This window comes from Antechinus flavipes, chromosome 6 (assembly GCF_016432865.1).
Source record: "Antechinus flavipes isolate AdamAnt ecotype Samford, QLD, Australia chromosome 6, AdamAnt_v2, whole genome shotgun sequence".
NCBI lineage: Eukaryota > Metazoa > Chordata > Mammalia > Dasyuromorphia > Dasyuridae > Antechinus > Antechinus flavipes.
This window is the reverse complement of record NC_067403.1, coordinates 52,372,839-52,387,591: the sequence shown is the minus strand read 5'-3', so window position 1 is coordinate 52,387,591 and position 14,753 is coordinate 52,372,839. Positions and strand designations below refer to the sequence as shown.

Genomic DNA, 14,753 nt, shown 5'->3' with positions numbered 1-14,753 from the left:
GGAAGGAATAAGCTAAGCGGAAGGGAATACGGGAACTGGGAGGGAAAGGGGTAAGATAGGGGGAGGAACTCTAAGGCGGGGGGAGGGACACTAAAAAGGGAGGGCTGTGAGAAGCAAGGGGTGCTCACAAGCTTAATACTTGGAAGGGGGGGAAAGGGGAAAGAAGGGAGGAAAGCATAAACCGGGGTTAACAAGATGGCAAGTAATACAGAATTGGTCATTCTAACCATAAATGTGAACGGGGTAAACTCCCCATAAAGAGGAAGCGGTTAGCAGAATGGATTAAAAGCCAGAATCCTACAATATGTTGTTTACAGGAAACACACCTGAAGCGGGGAGATACATGCAGGTTAAAGGTAAAAGGTTGGAGCAAAATCTACTATGCTTCAGGTGAAGTCAAAAAAGCAGGGGTAGCCATCCTGATCTCAGATCAAGCTAAAGCAAAAATTGACCTAATTAAAAGAGATAAGGAAGGACACTATATCTTGCTAAAGGGTAGCATGGATAATGAAGCACTATCTATATTAAACATATATGCACCAAGTGGGGTAGCATCTAAATTCTTAAAAGAGAAACTAAGAGAGCTGCAAGAAGAAATAGACAGTAAAACTATAATAGTGGGAGATCTTAACCTTGCACTCTCAGAATTAGATAAATCAAACCAGAAAATAAATAAGAAAGAAGTCAAAGAGGTAAACAGAATACTAGAAAAGCTAGATATGATAGATCTCTGGAGAAAATGTAATGGAGACAGAAAGGAATACACTTTCTTTTCAGCAGTTCATGGAACCTATACAAAAATTGACCATATATTAGGACATAAAAACCTCAAACTCAAATGTAGTAAGGCAGAAATAGTAAATGCATCCTTTTCAGACCACGATGCAATGAAAATTACATTCAACAAAAAAGCAGGGGGAAGTAGACCAAAAAATAATTGGAAACTAAATAATCTCATACTAAAGAATGATTGGGTAAAACAGCAAATCATAGACATAATTAATAACTTCACCCAAGAAAACGATAATAATGAGACATCATACCAAAATGTATGGGATGCAGCCAAAGCGGTAATAAGGGGAAATTTCATATCTCTAGAGGCCTATTTGTATAAAATAGAGAAAGAGAAGGTCAATGAATTGGGTTTGCAATTAAAAATGCTAGAAAAGGAACAAATTAAAAACCCCCAGTCAAACACTAAACTTGAAATTCTAAAAGTAAAAGGTGAGATCAATAAAATTGAAAGTAAAAAAACTATTGAATTGATTAATAAAACTAAGAGTTGGTTCTATGAAAAAACCAACAAAATAGACAAACCCTTAGTAAATCTGATTAAAAAAAGGAAAGAGGAAAATCAAATTGTTAGTCTTAAAAATGAAAAGGGAGAACTCACCACTAACGAAGAGGAAATTAGAGCAATAATTAGGAGTTACTTTGCCCAACTTTATGCCAATAAATTCGACAACTTAAATGAAATAGAAAAATACCTCCAAAAATACAGCTTGCCCAAACTAACAGAGGAAGAAGTAAATATCCTAAACAGTCCCATCTCAGAAAAAGAAATAGAACAAACTATCAATCAACTCCCTAAGAAAAAATCCCCAGGACCAGATGGATTTACATGTGAATTCTACCAAACATTTAAAGAACAATTAACTCCAATGTTATATAAACTATTTGAAAAAATAGGGATTGAAGGAGTCCTACCAAACTCCTTTTATGACACAGATATGGTACTGATACCTAAACCAGGTAGGCTGAAAACAGAGAAAGAAAATTATAGACCAATCTCCCTAATGAATATTGATGCTAAAATCTTAAATAAAATATTAGCAAAAAGATTACAGAAAATTGTCACCAGGATAATACACTATGACCAAGTAGGATTTATACCAGGAATGCAGGGCTGGTTCAATATTAGGAAAACTATTAGCATAATTGACTATATCAATAACCAAACAAACAAAAACCACATGATCATCTCAATAGATGCAGAAAAAGCATTTGATAAAATCCAACATCCATTCCTAATAAAAACACTTGAGAGCATAGGAATAAATGGACTTTTCCTTAAAATAGTCAGGAGCATATATTTAAAACCATCAGTAAGCATCATATGCAATGGGGAAAAACTGGAACCTTTCCCAGTAAGATCTGGAGTGAAGCAAGGTTGCCCACTATCACCATTATTATTTAATATCGTATTAGAAACACTAGCCTCGGCAATAAGAGTCGAGAAAGATATAAAAGGAATTAGAGTAGGCAATGAGGAAACCAAACTATCACTCTTTGCAGATGATATGATGGTATACCTAGAGAACCCCAGAGATTCTACCAAAAAGCTATTGGAAATAATTCATAATTTTAGCAAAGTAGCTGGCTACAAAATAAATCCCCATAAATCCTCAGCATTTTTATACATCACCAACAAAACCCAACAGCAAGAGATACAAAGAGAAATTCCATTCAGAATAACTGTTGATACCATAAAATATTTGGGAATCTATCTACCAAAGGAAAGTCAGGAATTATATGAGCAAAATTATAAAAAAGTCTCCACACAAATAAAGTCAGACTTAAATAATTGGAAAAATATTAAGTGCTCTTGGATCGGCCGAGCGAACATAATAAAGATGACAATACTCCCTAAACTAATCTATTTATTTAGTGCTATACCAATCAGACTTCCAAGAAAATATTTTATTGATCTAGAAAAAATAACAACAAAATTCATATGGAACAATAAAAAGTCGAGAATCTCAAGGGAATTAATGAAAAAAAAATCAAATGAAGGTGGCCTAGCTGTACCTGATCTAAAATTATATTATAAAGCAGCAGTCACCAAAACCATTTGGTATTGGCTAAGAAATAGATTAGTGGATCAGTGGAAAAGGCTAGGCTCACAAGACAGAATAGTCAATTATAGCAATCTAGTGTTTGACAAACCCAAAGCCCCTAACTTCTGGGAAAAGAATTCAATATTTGATAAAAACTGCTGGGATAATTGGAAATTAGTATGGCAGAAATTAGGCATGGACCCACACTTAACACCATATACCAAGATAAGATCAAAATGGGTCTATGACCTAGGCATAAAGAACGAGACTATAAATAAATTAGAGGAACATAGAATAGTTTATCTCTCAGACTTGTGGAGGAGAAAGAAATTTGTGACCAAAGATGAACTAGAGACCATTACTGATCACAGAATAGAAAATTTCGATTACATCAAATTAAAAAGCCTTTGTACAAATAAAACTAATGCAAACAAGATTAGAAGGGAAGCAACAAACTGGGAAAACATTTTCACAGTTAAAGGTTCTGATAAAGGCCTCATTTCCAAAATATATAGAGAACTGACTCAAATTTATAAGAAATCAAGCCATTCTCCAATTGATAAATGGTCAAAGGATATGAACAGACAATTTTCAGAGGATGAGATTGAAACTATTACCACTCATATGAAAGAGTGTTCCAAATCATTATTGATCAGAGAAATGCAAATTAAGACAACTCTGAGATACCACTACACACCTGTCAGATTGGCTAAGATGACAGGAAAAAATAATGATGAATGTTGGAGGGGATGCGGGAAAACTGGGACACTAATGCATTGTTGGTGGAGTTGTGAACGAATCCAACCATTCTGGAGAGCAATCTGGAATTATGCCCAAAAAATTATCAAAATGTGCATATCCTTTGATCCAGCAGTGTTTCTATTGGGCTTATATCCCAAAGAAATACTAAAGAAGGGAAAGGGACCTGTATGTGCCAAAATGTTTGTAGCAGCCCTGTTTGTAGTGGCTAGAAACTGGAAAATGAATGGATGCCCATCAATTGGAGAATGGCTGGGTAAATTGTGGTATATGAATGTTATGGAATATTATTGTTCTGTAAGAAATGACCAGCAGGATGAATACAGAGAGGCTTGGAGAGACCTTCATGAACTGATGCTAAGTGAAATGAGCAGAACCAGGAGATCATTATACACTTCGACAACGATATTGTATGAGGACATATTTTGATGGAAGTGGATTTCTTTGACAAAGAGATCTGAGTTTCAATTGATAAATGACGGACAAAAGCAGCTACACCCAAAGAAAGAACACTGGGAAACGAATGTGAACTATCTGCATTTTTGTTTTTCTTCCCGGATTATTTATACCTTCTGAATCCAATTCTCCCTACGCAACAAGAGAACTGTTCGGTTCTGCAAACATATATTGTATCTAGGATATACTGCAACATATCCAACATATAAAGGACTGCTTGCCATCTAGGGGAGGGGGTGGAGGGAGGGAGGGGAAAAAATCGGAACAGAAATGAGTGTCAATATAATGTAATTATTAAATAAAAAATTTAAAAAAAAAAAAAAAGCAGATTGGCTATGTGTCTTTAATTATATTCTTTGAAATTATGGCACTGAGACATAATATCACTTATGATTTGGGTATGTTTTGGAGTAGGGAGACTCAATCACAGATTTTTCTGACTCCAGAGCAAGTCATCTATCTTTTATGTTATGTAGGAATAACCGTTATTATAGTCATTATTAATGTGTATTCCTATCTGCTAATTAATGAACACATTTCTTTTCTTTATAGATCGGAAACCATATCTTTACCAAAGTAACCTTCAAATCACAAATGTAGAATACACAAAGCATTTGGATTCACCAACTTCACAAGAATACAGAGTTTTAAGTAAAAACATTGAAAATTTGGTAAGTTTGTACTTACTTTTGCTCTATTCCTTTTCCTTTATTGAAACTATTTAAAAAAAAAAAAAGAAACTATTTTTAGGGGCAGCTAGATATTATAGTGGATAAAGCACTAGTCCTGAAGTCAAGAGGACTTCAGTTCAAATGCAGACTCAGACACTTAACATTTCCTAGCTATGTGATCTTAGCCCCAATTGCCACATATACACACAACTACAATTATTTTTTTTAAAAAGAAAATACTCAAAAAATTAACATAATCAGATTTTCTCTCCCACCCTCAATTCCAGGCAGGGGGGAAAGGAAAAATAAAGGAAAAACAAAGTCCCTGTAAATATGCATAGCAAAGCAAAAATGAATTTCCTCATTGTCTATGTTCATAAAATATTTCTCATTTTGCAAAAATATCTACAGTAATGATGATTTTTAGAAATATGAATGATGAATTTGAATTAGTCATCTTTCATATTGTTAGAATATACTTTTCAGATTCTGGATCAGTCAAAGGTACATTTCTCTGTGGCTTCACTTAATGCCCACAATGCTAACCACCCTGTTTATTCTGAGAATTGCAATCCTATGCACAAAATTGCTAGAAGAAGCATTACAAAGAACCACAGAATCTCAGAGATGGAAGAGAACCCAGAAGCCAGCTAGCCTATTCCCTCTATTCCTCTATTCCACATATCTGACAATTAGTAATTCACCTTTCATTTGAAGATCAATGGGGAGAACAGCACTGTATCCCAAAGCATCTCATCCTACCACAAGAAAGCACTAATTTAAAAGAAATTTCTCCTGGCTTTGAGCCAAAATCTGCCTGATTTCATCTTCCATCAATAGCTTTCAGTTCTATTTTCTTGAGTCAAATAAAACAAGTCTAATCCAAAAGGTAGTTACACATTGGCTACAGTCAGGAAGACTTCAGATATCTTTGTGGTCCTTAGTAAACCAGTTTCTTCATCTGTAAAATTAGGGGACTGAACTCAATGATCTCTAAGATCTCTTCAAACACTAAATCAATTTTGTTGTCGTTCAGTTATTTCAGTCATGTCTGACTCTCTGTGACCCCATTTGGGGTTTTCTTGGTAAAGATACTGGAGTGGTCTGCCGTTTCCTTCTCCAGATCCTATAGATGAAGAACATGAGGGAAACAGGGTTAAGTGACATGCCCAGGAAAAGACTGTGTACAAAATAAATGCCCATCAATAAAACATTAAAAGAAGAATTCAGAAGAAAATGACAACTTATTTACATGTATTGATCAAGAGGTTAGATTTGAACTCATGTCTTCCTGACTCCAGACCTATACTCTATTGCACCACTTAGATGTCCTAAAAAAAAAGTCAACAATGCTATGAAATTTATGATCCCATAGTGATCCCTCCTTCCACATTACAGTTTCTTCAAATACTATAAGATCCCCATCATTCCCATACTCTGTCTTCTCTATTTCTAGACTGAATCTCACCAATTCCTTCAAATCATCTTTATACAATAAAGTCTAGAGGCTGCTCACCAATCTGATCATCTTCCTTGACATACTTTCCAGTTTGTCTATTTCCTTCCTAAAATGTGGTGCTGAGAACTATGTGTGTTCTGACAAATCAGGGAACAGCAATGTTATTGTCTTCCTCATTATAGATAATCCATGTCAAGATTTTTTTTCAATCCTAATTATCTTTTAATGGGTATCCCTACCAGACAATGGCTCTATAAACCCAATAAAAATGCTTTGGATGCCTTCATCCAAATCTATGATAAGATATTAAACTGCACAGAGCCAAAGACAAGTTTTTAGGGTACTCCATTCTCCAGAAACTGGCTAGTTGACAAAAGGATATTAATGAAAGCTTTTTTAGGTGTGGCCATTCCATCAGTTCTGAATACATCTAATTGTATTATCACCTAGATCCACAACTCTCCATCTCAACCACAAATACCTCATGAGAGATTTTAAGGGTTTTTATGTTCAATAATAAGGCTATTTAAAAAACACTGTAATTTCCCAAAACCATAGAACTCTCCATGAAAAAGAGAAGATTAAGGTAGTCTCTAAAAAGGGAAGATTAAGGTAGTTGGGGAAATATGATGATAGTGTTTATGTCTTTGAAGAATTCATGAAAGAGAAATTAGACTTGTTTTGCTTGGCCTGAAAGGGAAAAACAAAGCATGGTTGGCAAATATTACCAAAAAAGGGAAAAAATCAACTTTATATGAAGAAAAAACCCCACTAAGGATTGTAATTATCCCAAAATAGAATCAGACTCCATCAGAGATTTGTCCACAATTTGAAGTCTCTGTAAGAAAGGCAGAAATGGCCATTTGTCAGGCATTTCTTAGAGAAGATTCTTCTCTGAATATAACCCCTTTTCATTTCTAAAAAAAAACCTTTCCTTTCACCATTAAATATTAAACATATATGTAGCCATTTTGTTCAAAGACACTGTGCTAAACACTGGAAATACAGTCCCCTTCTTTCAAGGAGCTTAAATTCAACCAGAGTATGTAATATATAAATGGTGGAGTAGATCAGAAAATTTCAAGCTTTCCAGATTTCCCCCACAAACATCATATTTGTACATCAGGGTGAACATAGACTGGTGAAAAACAAGAAAACTTGGATAGAACAGGAGTCCTGTTGAAACAACCCAAGAAGACCCAAAGAAAGACATTAGGATGGGATTTAACCAGTGTATAGTGCAAACACCTCCAGGCTAGCTCTATAGAAATATTGACTGGGGAACCCTGAGGCTAGATGGATTTCTGTTAGGGCCTCAATCCCACCCACAGGAATTTTCACCTCCTGGACAGTTTGGGGAATGAGAGTCTGAGTCTGGAAAGACTAAGGAAGCTCTGCTAATTAAGCCTACCACAGGCCCAGCTGTGCTGCAGAGACACAGCCATGGGGAAGGTGGGGTTGGGAACCAGCACAATGGAAGAGCAGATTGGAGGAGTGAGCTGAAGTGAAGCTCCACTACCATTCCACAAAATCCAAGATTCAAAATGTTTAGACCAATAATTCTCATTAAATTAAAAAAAAAAAAATGAACAGGCAAAAAAAAAAAAAAAAAAAAAAACTCAGCCATAGAAACTAATTATAGGAATAGGGAAGAATGGGGTTCATCTTAAGAGAATGATAGTCAAGTAAAAAAGCCTCTTTTATTCCAAAGTGTAATGTTAAATGGCTATCTACCCAGAAAGAATTTATAGAAGAACTCAAAAAAAGACTTTAAAAATCAAGTGAGAGTTATTGAGGAAAAACTAAAAAAATAAGAACCATCCTTCTCTCCCCACAAAAAAGAGACCAAAAAATGACAAATTAAATATAAAAAATTTTAAAATAGGACAGAGTGCAAAATATCTTAAGAAAAACAACAGATATGGAGAATATATCATGAAGAGAAAATATAAAAATAACTGTACTATCTAAAAAATGTGCCCTCAAAAAAAAAAAAAAAAAAACCTTGACCCAATAATACAAGAACTAATCAAAGAAAATTGTTCTGGAATGACAGAATATGAGGAGAAAATAGAAAAAGTCCACCAATCACCACCTCAAAGATATCCTTTATGGAAAACACATAGGAATATCTTTGCTAAATATCCAAATCCAAAGTTTTGTAAGAAACAAAAATAAAACAACTCAAATATGTCAGAGCTACAACTAGAATTGTACAGGATTTGTCAGCAGCCACAATAAAAGACCACAGATGCTGGAATCATATATAATGGCAATCAAAAGAAAACTAGGCCTGTAGCCAAAAATATCATATCCAGCAAAATTATCCATATTATTGAATAGAAAAAAGGACATTCACTGAACTTGTAGAATTTCAGAATTTTCAATCAACCAAACCTGAACTTAATAAAAAAAAATTAACATATAAGAGCCAATATCAAAGATTAATTTTAAGGACCTCAACATGGACAAATTGTTTTTTACATGGAAATATGTAATATTCAGGCTAGCTTTCTGGAGGTCCTTCGGATGGGCCGTGGTCTCAGCAGGATAGACACCACAAGAATGGTCAGAAAGTCTAAAGTCTTTATTCTGGCAGTTTTGATCTTAGTGGAGGAGTGCAGGAGGCAGGAGAACCACCAGGAGGATGGACAAAAATAGAATGTCTCATTTCCAGCCCTTAAATACCCTATTGTATTACATTATTACAGCAGAAATATATAACATATGTTTAAGATTGACATCAGTAATTGGTAGCTCAAAAGAAAAATTGGGGCAGATTTTAAAAATCCAAACTGTCTAGGAAAAGGTAAAAATAGTGGTTATGTTATACAAATAAGGTACAAAGAAAGAATGGACACAAAGGCATTAGAGAGAGGGAGGAGAACTTATCTGAAAATCTACTCATCTCAGAATGAGTTAAATGAATACTATACATTTATACCACAAAGGATATAGTATCCTTCAAATTCAAAATAAGGGGAGAAGGAATAGGATAAGATGAGACATAGAAGGAAGCATAAATTTATGGTAGTGGGACAAAGTGTATAGATTAATGGGAAATGGATAAGAGGGGAAGGAAAAGAAATGGAGAAGATAATAGCAAGTCAAATTAAGGAGCAGAATTAAAATAGAAGAAGAAATAACGTGTGTGTGTGTGTGTGTGTGTGTGTGTGTGTGTGTGTGTGTGTGTGTATCTGTGCTTAACTATAGCTTGCTTGAGGGAAGTAGAGGGGATGAAAGGGGGAAAAAAGAATAAAGTTAAAAAGTACACAGCAGAGAACAAAAGAATAACCTACAAGGAAGCAAAGAAAAGATGGACACTTATGAATATAATTTCTTTTGAAATGGAAATTTATTGTTATAGGTTTTGAATCCTCCCCAATGCTTTTCTGGGCACATTGCATTTTGTTTTGTTTTGTTTTAATCTTCCTTTTCTGTCTTCCTTTTTCTATTCTGTTTTTTTTTTTTCTTATTTTGTATTAGTTCAATAAAAAAATCCCCCCCAAAAAGTACATACAAGCTTGTTGAGTGAATTGAGAGTTGAGAGTGAGAGATCATTAACAAATGAGAGGAGGCAAAAAGGCTGTAGAAAGTGGGACTAAAAGGAAATTAGAGTGTCAATGCTGTCAGTGGGTAAGGCAGGCATTGCAGGTATTGGGAATAGTCAGTGCAAAAGTATGGAGAAAGAAGATGGAATGTCATGAATGAGGAACAATAAGAATGACAATTTGGTTGAATTGTAGTGAAAGGAAATAGTATGTAATTAAGTCAGAAGGGCAAGGAAGGGCTGTTTTAAATTCCAAACAGAAGTTTACATTTGAGGCTAAAGTGAGTATTAGGGACTCACTGGAATTTATTAAGCAAGATAATAACATGGTCAGTCCTATATTTAAGGAAAATCATTTTGACAGCTGTGTGAAGGATGGAGTAGAAAAGGGAGAGAGTAGAAACAATATGAACAAACTGCAGTAGTTTGGAAGATGATAAGATTCTGAACTAGGATTGCAATAATGTGAGTGGAGAGAGAAGTATATGAGAGATTTAGAAATAAAATATATAACACCTGATAACTCTTTGGATATGGTTATTCTTTGGTAGAAAAAACAAAAGTCAAACTAGCTTTGAGTAGTTTTACCTTTTCTTTGATATCCATTATATTTATGCCATCCACCTCAGAGTATTGCTTCTTGGGCAATTTTTCCCAATATTGCTTTTAAATGAAACATCTTTTTTATTTGCTACAGTATTTATTGTTATGTACATTTCATTCCTATCTTTAAAGCTCCTGATGCTATTCCACCAGGATTATGCATTGTTTTTATATTAACCCTCCATTTTCTGTCTTTGATTTGTTTTTCTTTTTTGAAGTTAAAGTTGTTAATGAGTTCTCCATGAATCCAAGTTTTTGGAGATCTTTTCTTCATCATTGAAATTAGTATTCTGTCTTCAGACTTGAAAATGTCCCATCTCTCATGGGCTGGTTTCCTTTGCAAATTTTTAGACTATCCAAAGCTTCTCTGAATGCTTTGAAATTTGCTCTTCTAAAATGAGTTCATGTCAGACCGTGCTTGATTTCCTTCTTCTCTGTCAAATATTTAGAAGATGCATTTTCCTTTTTTCTCCAGCTTCAGCTCCTAGGTCCTCCCAATTAAACAGAATCAAGTCCTCAATAGCAATTCTTATCACTTCCACCAGCTTTGAATCCAATATGCTCATGGATCTATGATCATATCATGTGGTTAGCAATTCTAATACTCTAGGTCACAACTTAGTGCCCATCTCATGTGCCCTTCACTTTTCTCCTCATGGGGCTGCTCCTGGAGATTTAACCAACATATGGAGAGCTTTCTTTTGTTCTTTTGACATTGTACAGATACCAGTGGAATATAGCATTGCAAACTGGCCAAATGATTCATTCATCTTTTTTCCACTTTTACATGTATTTGATGATAGTAACTTTTTCATAGCTTCACTCACATAATTCCTCATTTGTAATGAGTTGAGGTTTTCTTATGTCCACTATATTCACAGTTTTTATTCCCCAAAATACTGTCAAGAAACAATTAAATTAAACTTATTACCGTAACTCATAAATGTTTCTTTTTTTTGCTTTCCTTCCCCACTCATGCCCCTTATCCTATTGATTCCCTTGAATAATGTAATATCTCCTTTTTTTCATATACACACTTAATAACATGCATTTTCTACCCCATAGACATATAGCAGAAGTTAAGGATATTTATGAAACCAGAAGAAGGTACTGAAGGCTAGAATATTTTTTGCTAGGCTAATAAGAGATCAATTTGGAAAGTTCTGAAGTAAAACAGAATGATACATGGTGGGTAACAGATAAATACTTCTAATTTACATTTACACTATTGATGATTTACTTGGTCCAATAAATAAGTGAATCTGTAGTCTTATGTAGCAGTATAATATAATGGTATAACCAGATTAAGTGAAACATGAAAAGGGGAATCACAAGATTGACAGTTGGAAAAAAATATAGAGATCTGTTCTACTCTCCCCTCCCATCCATATTATTTATGAGGAGAGTTTCTGAAAATAACTCATTCAAGATCTCCCAGATAATAAATAGCAGAGCCAGGAATTTTATCCAGATCTTCTGACTACAAATCTAGTACTTTTTTTTTCATTATGCTTTGTAATTGTAATGACCAGGAGAGTGGAACATAATTCAAAGGTCCCAGATCTTGATTGATCTCTGTTCCCACTCTATTCAGTCACCTACCCAGTTCCCACCTCTATTCAATCAGTACCCACCTACATCAATAGTGTAAATGTAAATTAGAAGTATTTATCTGTTACCCACCATGTTTCATTCTGTTTTACTTCAGAATTTAAGGTCACACTTAAGTCACACTATTCTTCTGGTGCGTTTTTCCCTCAGACCCTGATCTCAGAAATTTGCTTCTTTGACCAAGTTGTACTATCCATCCACCTTTCCCAACCCCCTTTCCCTTACAAAATCTTTTCTCACTGTGACCCATTTCCCTGTTCTAGCTTTACTTTTTATACAGGATGGCTCCCTAGGTTAACAATTTCAGGGGTTTATTAAAGTTCTATAAAGAATGGACCTCCATTTCCTAACCACTATCACTGTTTCAGCCCTTGTCACTATTGCTTTCTTCAAGGTCTCCTGTGACCAAATAAAATATCTATCTAGCATTTTGCAGTCTTTAAGGCATTACTTTCCATCCAACATATAAATGTTAACAATTATTTCAATTACTAAATACAATTATCCTTCCTGATTTCCTTTATAACATTTGAAAAATTATCTATTTCATCCATGTTTTCTCTTGTGGGTCTCTTCTCAGGCTGCTTCTCCTTCTCTCTTCTTCATTCTCCCTACAATTCAGCCAAATTGAATCATTCATCATTCTGATCATATTATGTGACTTATACTGCCTGCATACTTGCCTTCATACAATCCTCTCTATCTATAATGTCTTCCTCAACCAGGTTCCATCTAATGAAATACCCACTTTTCAAACCCAGGGAAAATGTTTCCTCCTCTACAGGATCTTTTTTGGTTCTCCCAAATAGAAATTATCCTTTTCTCCTCTGAAATCTCATAGAAATCGTTTTTATCTCATAAATTTTCACTTGAATTTTATACCTACAAAAGTAGATAATGGTAGCTCCCAATGTGAAAGCATATTTCTTTAACAGAAAATCAAGGATGCCTTCTCTGTGCTCATCTCTACCATTTTCCATCCAACTTCCATCCAACTTTGTGCCTACACGGCACAAAATTCATTTTGAACTTGCTTGAAAAGTAAAGTTCTTTATCCCTTCAGTTATTTGGTCTTCAGGCAACTGGCTATGGTAATAGCTAGTTATTGCTGATTTCATGGGATATCATTGACTTTGAGTTATATTTCTTGTCATAATCAATGGATCTCCCAAGGTTGGACTTCCAGAGAGAGCTAATAGTAATGTTTATCATTTAAAGTACATTATATTATATCCATTTACCACTGAAGAAATTGAGATTAGAAATTAAGTGACTTGCTTAGTGTCACACACCTGATAAATATCTGACAGGGTGTTCTTATCCAGGTCTTTCTAATTCCAAGTCCAATATTCAAGCCACTGTATGACTTAGCTACTTATGACCGTCAGTCTGGAGGACCAATGCTCCAGGTCCTGAGAAGTTCTTGCATTCATACAAAGAAACAAGCATCATAAAGTTTAGGTGTTGCGATGGCTAAGTAGATATCCAGGATATTTATAGAAGGCAAATCAAAAGGGTTTGTGCTAAAAAGAAATCCAAATATATTGTGGGGAATCAGAATGTAGCTGTTTGCCATTACAACAAGATTCCAGAGATAGCCTCCGTGCCAGAGAGGTAACTCAATTCCTGTCAGAATATATAATACATGGACTAGCTCATCCCTAAGCTCATCCCTAAAATAACAGATACAAAATTTAAAAGTCTAAACTGGAAAGGAGAATGAAACAGCGGATAGGAAACAGCCCATAAACCAAAAGGACAACAATAAAAAATGAATTCCTGTTGAAAAAAAGCATTTCCAGCATTTGGAAGGAATTTAGCTAGTCTTTTAGATACTATGACAAATTACCAGAGAATATTTTATATACTTTGCTGAACATTCTTGAAACTGAACCCGGTTCATATATGTTTAATGATAAATATAAAATACTTTTAAAATACAAAAAACCAACTAATATAAAGTATTTCCCTCTTCCTTGGTCAGTTAATTCAGTAAATATTCGATAAGTACCTACTACATACCCTATACTATCCTAATTACTGGTAATATAAAGTAAGACAAAACACTGTCTACCTCATAAAGAAGCTCACAAACTAATGGAGAAAGCAACATATAAACAACCATATACAAAGAAGACATAGACAAGATAAGTTGGGAGTAATCTTAAATGGACGGCATGGAGAATAAGGAAACCTGAACTGGGAAAAGCTTCTTGGCAAAGATGTGACTCATCTGTGGCCTTTTAGAAATAAATGACTAGCATTAGTATCCATGTTTCCAAGTAGCTGTATCAAAGAATGAGTATGTTCTGGTTACAAGTTCTTCCTAAGTAGAATCAGAAATAAGGCAATATTTATTCCTCATTTCCATGATTTCCTCTATTCTAGACCTACTGAGTTTCAATTCCAGGTAGCTAACATCATCTGATTCCTCTGCTTCAAATTTGGGATTACTGAGCCCAGGTAGAAAAAAATTAATGAAACTAAGCTTTTATATGCCATGAAATGTATGTTGTAAAACCTTAAAAGACCTTTCCTTTTATTTAACAAGCCTTCTACTCTCTACTTATTTGTAGCCTATTATATCATTCCAAACCTTCCCCATCAATGAGATCACTTGTTAGATATTTCAAACTGAATATTTCAGAGACATCTGAAACTCAACTTGTTCAATATGTCTATCCCACTTTTCAACAAACTAGAAATGTTAAAATTTAAAATAATTTTGTAGAAATTAAAAAATAATCCTTGCCTTGCTCTTTAATTTGTCATTTAATATTCCTGAGATTGCCCCAACATATTGGCTA

The 14,753-nt window shown here is 34.5% G+C and overlaps 1 protein-coding gene across 1 annotated transcript in view; it reads left to right on the top strand.

Moving 5' to 3' along the window:
• The window catches only part of LOC127541384 (transmembrane protease serine 11D-like), a 72,416-nt gene that overhangs the window by 30,622 nt on the left and 27,041 nt on the right, over positions 1–14,753 (top strand). Inside the window, exon 4 of the mRNA XM_051966667.1 lies at positions 4,605–4,723. Coding sequence (XP_051822627.1) covers positions 4,605–4,723 — 119 coding nt within the window. The remainder of the gene's footprint in view (positions 1–4,604; positions 4,724–14,753) is intronic.